The sequence below is a fragment of the Arachis stenosperma genome, chromosome 6 (assembly GCF_014773155.1).
Source record: "Arachis stenosperma cultivar V10309 chromosome 6, arast.V10309.gnm1.PFL2, whole genome shotgun sequence".
Classification (NCBI taxonomy): Eukaryota; Viridiplantae; Streptophyta; class Magnoliopsida; order Fabales; family Fabaceae; genus Arachis; species Arachis stenosperma.
Window position 1 is genome coordinate 65418413 of NC_080382.1, and position 7052 is coordinate 65425464.

The 7052-nt window shown below is 30.2% G+C and overlaps 1 protein-coding gene across 1 annotated transcript; it reads left to right on the forward strand.

The window, feature by feature from the left end:
• Window positions 1-402: 402 nt before the first annotated feature.
• Window positions 403-1909, forward strand: LOC130936633 (LOB domain-containing protein 38-like). The gene is made up of 2 exons (XM_057866727.1): window positions 403-859; window positions 1036-1909. The coding sequence occupies exons 1-2, from the start codon at window positions 676-678 to the stop codon at window positions 1560-1562; spliced, it is 711 nt and encodes a 236-aa protein (XP_057722710.1). The 5' UTR covers window positions 403-675; the 3' UTR covers window positions 1563-1909.
• The last annotated feature ends 5143 nt before the right edge of the window (window positions 1910-7052 follow it).

Here is a 7052-nt window from a genome sequence, read left to right on the forward strand (position 1 = left end):
ACGTCAACTTTTTAATATTATTTTAATAATTTCTTCCATTTAATAATTTAAGAAAGATATGATGAAAAATAGAGATCCAACGGTGGAGGAACACCCATGCGCGGAAACACGGAGCCGCTCACGCCCAAGACCTTGGAATCTCACCCTCCCATACATACAACACTGTCAACACACCCCCCAAAAAGAAGTATGAGTGCATGTGATGACACACACAAAAAAAAAAAAAAGAAAAAAAAAACCCGCAGTGCTCTCAGACACACACTAGACATACACACACTCACGCACTACCTCTCACTAACTTGCACACACTACCCACTAACCCAACCACAGTTAAATCTAACTCAACCACCCCCAAAACCTCACTCCTCTTCCTTCTCTTTATTTATATCCCAGCTGCACCTCAATTCGCATTCTCTCATTCCCTCTCTTTCTTTTTTTTACCCCCTCTCCTCCCTTTGTTTCCCAAACCTCCACCAGTCCACCATCATTCCTTGTAGCCAAAGAAAAAAGAAAGAAACCCATCCTGGTTCCTCTTCTGCCCTCACCCTCCTTTCCTAATTCGTGTTCATGTAAGGGCAATTCGGTAACTTAGCTGTCAACATAGAACCACAAAATTAAAATTAAAATTAAAAAAAGAGAGAACCGAAAGAAAAAATAAATAAGAAACCCGGAGGCATGAGTTGCAACGGTTGCCGAGTTCTCCGAAAGGGTTGCAGCGAGACATGCATGTTGCGCCCTTGCTTGCAGTGGATCGAGACACCCGAGGCCCAAGGCCACGCCACCGTCTTCGTCGCCAAGTTCTTCGGCCGCGCCGGCCTCATGTCTTTCATTTCCAATGTACCGGAGGCCCAAAGACCCGGTAATTATACCACCTTTCTATAAAACATACCATCTTCAAACGCTTCTATCATTTTTATTTGTTGCGTACTTCTCTTGGTAGTCAACTCCATTGAGACTTCTGTATTGTTATTCAAATTTAAAAAAAAAAAAGAAAGAAACTAACGCTTCTGTGTTTTCTTTTCTCTTATTATTCAGCTCTGTTTCAGTCACTGCTGTTTGAAGCATGTGGAAGAACCGTGAATCCGGTTAATGGTGCTGTGGGGCTTTTGTGGACGGGGAACTGGCACGTGTGCCAGGCGGCAGTGGAGACGGTGCTCCGCGGAGGCACGTTGAGGCCCTCGCCGGAGTTTATGGGGATGGAATCGGCGGGTCCAGTGGTGGCCACCGACGAAGCATCGGAGGCAGAGGTCACGTGCGGTGACATATGGAAGAAGGTTCGAGATCCGAACCCGAGTTGCAGGTTCACAAGCTCACGGTCTACACGTGTTGCTGCCGGCGCCGCCGGGAAGCGTAAGCGGCTGGAGGAGGTGACGAAGGTCCAGACGGCGGCTGATCTTGATCTTCGTCTGACGCCGATCTTTCTTCAGAAGATCGCCGATTATCGGCGCCGTCCGGGATCGCCGTCGATGACGTCGGAGGAGTCCGTGACGACCACGGCGGAGATTGGAGGAGATCAGTGGGGTCACAGCGGTGAACGGAAAGTTCTCAACCTTTTCATTTGAGAACTCTCTCTCCCTCCCTCTGTTATAAATGATTCATGTTTTTGTGAATCAAATTAAAGGAGCAGAGGTCTCTTTTGTGGTTTACTTTTCTTTTGTTTTCTCTCTGTGTTTTGTTTTGGGGAAGAGGGTTTTTGCTGGGTTTGAGAACTCAGCGAGATTTTGCGAGATACCGGCACAGGATTTCTCTCTCTACGGAAAAGAGAAAGATGATGGTTCGTCGGTTATCCTTTCTCCGTTTGTTTTCTTTTTTTTATCCTGCCAAAAATGAAACATGTAATCAGTCTTGTGATGACCGTGGAACATGAATTTTTAATAAATATAATAATATTTTGTTCTTTTAATTGTTAGCAGCTTGTGTTAGAATTCACTTGTATATTTTTAACTCTTTACGGATGGATCTGCAAGTTGAATGATTATAATGAACGCAATTCATGGAAGAATTTACAGCTTTTCACGATATAAATTAACATTATTCATTTTATATAAAAATTCACCTGCAGTGGAAGCTGATAATGAATTGATAATTGACAATCAGTAAATAATAATTTTATTAAATTATTAAACTATTTTTAAATATCAAATTTCACGTAAAAATAACTGTTTATTTTATTTTTTACTAGGGTAGCATGTGAGGAAATTCCAATGCTGTAAATTTAAAAATTAATTATTAAAAAAATTACTATAAAATAAAATATTTGGCGGTCCATTCAATTTGTGTGTGACGAATTTCTGCTTTAAAATAGAAACAAGATGAAATGATTCGGTGGTAGTTAGGTTTCCTTCATGTAGTTTTGGCCGTGGTCCAATTTCAACTGCATATTTGACTGAAGTACTGAACTAATGGCAAATGAACTACCAATAACATAACATTCAGTGGAATTTTTATATAATAATATACACGGTGGTTCCTCACCGTAGACCTTGCATTCGAAGCAGTTAGGAAGATTGAGCTATTCCAAACCATGTTTGACCGTAAATAAAACCCATATAAATGAAGTAGTACACTAGTACTAGTGGAAAAAGAAGTGAGTTGGAATCTTGGAGTTGAATAACTAAATCAAATTAAAAAAATACTAATATGTTTGAATTTTGACGTCACTGAAGGAGAAAACAAGTTGGTTGGAACTTGGAACACACAACTACACAAGTAGACAACCTTTGTGGGTAAAGTTGTCGAGTTCCCACAATACCAGCAATTTCTCTGAGACTGTGAAATCACTCCAATGTATGCTGGGCGTTAATATTAATGTTGGAAATGGAACGAGGATCTCTGTGGAGACAGCACAGAGATTTTGTTGGATAGTTTGTCCGAGTAAATGAGCATTGGCTATAGTTGCAGTAGTGGTAGGAAGATAGTGACAGATAATTGAGAGAAAAGAAAAGAATTGAAGAAGCTAAAATCGCAAGCGTCTTTTGGAGGATGCTAAGAGGCATGTTATTATGTTACTACAAGGATGGAGAAGGAATCATCAAAGATAGGATTAAATATATTTTGGACTGTATATAATTTGATTTATTAACCATGGCTAAGCCTAAGCGCCTAAGCCAAAGACTTAAGACTCAAAGTGTACGGCTACGCCAGCTTCCAGTTTTGGTTCTCTTTTCTTGTGCTATCCAAATCTTGTTATGTATTTTACTATAATTTTAGAAAAACAAAAAAAAACAGATAAAATTTATTTTATTTAACATTTTAATTATCGTGATAATTAATAAATATTAAATAAAATAAATTATGATTATTTTTTATTAATTTTTTTAGTTATTAAATATTTTTAATATTTTATATATAAAAATCTTGTAGATCCGTACATCTTCAATTAAGTTTTTGTTTTTAAATATTTACTTGAGTTAAGAAAATAATTAAAATATACTGAAATATTAAAATTAAAAAAATATATAAATGATAAAAATAAATAAATTTATTGAATTATTTTTATTAATAATTTTTTTAAAATTATTTTAACTGTTTATTTTTGGGAGAATTATGAAAAATAAAAACCGCTAAAAGAAGACCAAATATGCTAAAATTGTTAATAAAGATCATAATAAATTTTATTTAAAAAGAATATAATGTTATTAGGTCATCCATTTATTATAATTTAGTTTAGTTGATCCTTTTTATTAATTAATATATGCTAATGGTTCCTTACGATAAATTTTTTTTACTCTTTTATTCATTTAGTGATGGTATAAGTGAAAATTAAAATTGTTATAAAGATTAGTTAAATAAATAATTATTTTTAAAAAAATTAAAAATAGAAACTTTACTACTATACAAATAGATAGAGACAAAATATTATATTATATATTTTATAAATAATAAGAGTTTTACTGACATATGTTTTAAGGATATATTTTAAAAATATTATAAAAAAGTATTTTACTAAAAATTATTAAAAAAATAAACATTTTATATTAAAAAAGTTCAGAGAACAATTATTTTTATTTATGGTGGCCAACATTTTTAACAAACATTGTATTTATATAATAACACTTTATTAGTACATTTGTACTTTCTTTCTACATCGGTGAGTTTGTTAATTGACTATTGGCCGAAAAATAATAAATTATTTAATATTTTATGTGACGGTTGTTTTAATATATTAAAAATTTAAAAATATTTTTTATATTTTGCTCTTAACATGTATTTTAGGACACAAGTTAGTTATATCTATATAACAAATACCTAATTCAATCATTAATACTCTGGACAAATCGAATTATAACCAGAACAAAAGACAGCTCGGTCTCTAAACATAAAAACCTGCTGGTAGCCAGTATATATTTTTTCATATTTTTTAATTTACAGCTAAAAATCGAATTATGTATGTGTGTATATTCATTTAGTACAATAATTATGTAATTTATTCATTGGGTAAACTCTTATAAATTCTAACATAAACATTATTAGAATTTTACGTACTTTTAAAATCATAATATTAAAATATTCACACCTATTAAAAGAGGAGATTGTTTAATTAATAATGTTTTCAGTATACATGCACAGATGCACTAACGATGTTATGCATTTCTCTCATATTTATTGGTGCCACAACGCTAAGTAGTCGATTTGAAATTTTTTGAAAAAAAAAAAATAGAATATTTTAAACATTAAAGACAAATTTAAAATTTGATCTAAACATTAAATGTAACCAAAAATTTACATAAAGTTTATATTATTTAATTTGATTTTGATAAATGACGATCATAAAATAGTATACACAATAATAATAAAAGCAACATATGAAAACAAGAAATTCAGGTCCAAGGTTGTGAAGAAGTTTACTGATTTATGATTTAAATAATTTCGATTAAGAATATATATATATATATATATATATATATATATATATATATATATATATATATATATACTAAAAATTATTTAAAATATGAAACATGTTAAAATTGGTTTATTAATAACCAAGTAATCGATTGGTTGATGAGTAAAAAATTCTAACATTTCATACCACGGCTTATATGAATATTATCATCAAGTTCCCCCTATATGTAAATATATTTCGAGAATATATAGATCTTTTAAATTTTTCATTTAATTATTTTGTTAAGTATAATTTTTTATTATTTAATATTTTTTTCATATATTTTATTTTAATTTTATTTGAAAAATATATAATAAAAAATTATATTAATAAAATGATTAAAGGAAAACTTTAGAAGATCCATGTTCATATTTTTCTCCCATCGATATCTCCTATATAGTTTCTTTGGTTCCTCCTCCAAATCTGACAATAGGGTGAAGCGAGTGGGATCCACTTCATCACCAAAAAGCCAAAGACAGTACAATATTTTGGGAATCTCGGATGGTGATAAATTAATAATAAATAAGCATGAATAATCCAAATAAAAATGCGGAGAAAAGAAAGGGGTGGAAGAAAGAAAAGAAAAGAAAAGAAGAGGCAATTGTGGTTGAGTTGAATGGGAAAGGAGAAACGCAAACGCAAGTGCAAAGGAGAAGATGAGAACTGAGATGATGGCTTTCTCTTTCTTTCTTTCTTTCTTTTGTTTCTGCGATGCTGCGTCTCGCCGCATTTATCGTGGACCCCACGGAACCTTCCCCATTCTGTTGTGTGGGACCCACATACACCTCAGCTTCCACTACTTCCTCAGAGTCTTTGATATTCTCACCTTTGGTTATTAATAAACTTATTAATTATATCCACTACACTACTCTCTCTTTCTTGTTGCCCCTCGTTTTCCTCCTTAGTTGGAATAAAAATGATGAACCTGCGCAATAATAACACTCAAGACTCAAGACTCAAGACTCATCACCCTTTTTTTTGGCCTTTTTATTTCTGTAAGCAAGAATTCATTACTAAAAGGTTAATTTTTTTATATGAAAAAAATATTAATACTTTTATTGAAAATAAGATTATTTGATATAATTAGGGATGTGTGAATTTTGCAGGTGACCTGCTATCATTCTAGCAACACGCAAGATTTGTGTTAGACACATGTATTAATATTTTGGCCAACACGTAAAATGTATGTTGAACATTTTTTTTGCACATCCACAATACTATAATACGTTTTAAATATCAATATTCAATTAAAATATTATTTTTATCGGCTAAAAAATTTAAATATAAAAATAGAATGAGTGTTATACCTTAACATGGTAATTCTAGGTGTTTTTTAAAATTATGAAAAGTACACAGATTGAATCTGATTTGTGTTTAAAAAAGTTTTAAAAAGTTGAGTTACACAAAATTCGATTTATGTTTAAAAAACTAAAAAAATTTGGAGTACACAATTCAGAAAAACACATTTATTAACCCAATATTAAAAATAAAAATGTGTATCTTCATCTCCATATTAAAAATAATTTCGTTAATAAAAGATGTCAAATTATTTAAATAGCATAAATATATTAAATTTAGACAAAAAGGTAGACATATTTTTTAGTTGACTAAAATATATAAATTTCTATTGCAGAAAATATTTAACCATAAATCATAGATAAATTTTATATTTTTTAGTTTTCAAATGCATAGAATAATACTGCAATATAATAAAATGTTCTTTGATGTATAAAATGTGTTGATAATATATTAAAAAAATTAAAATTTATCATTCTTGTTTGTCTATCTAATACGTTTAGAGCACTTATCAGCAAATTTCTTTATTTTATTTTCTCCATTTTAGTTACTTTTCTTGTTTATATAAAGGAAATTTTATCATATCTATATTGTTCTGATATTGTTTAGTTATTCTGTTATAGTTTCATCATTTTTTTTAATTTGGTGTTTATAATTTAAAAATTTTTAATTGAATTCTTAAAATTTTAATAAAAGACTAATACAATAATTAAATCATTTAATAGTAGTTAAGAGAATGAGTCTAATAATATGTTAAAAAGATATTAATTTGTTTTTTATTATATTTTATTTCAAATATGATAATTTTTCTAATTATATTTTAAAATATAAATTCAATCCATTACTCTTTTTTACATGTGTATTTTTATTA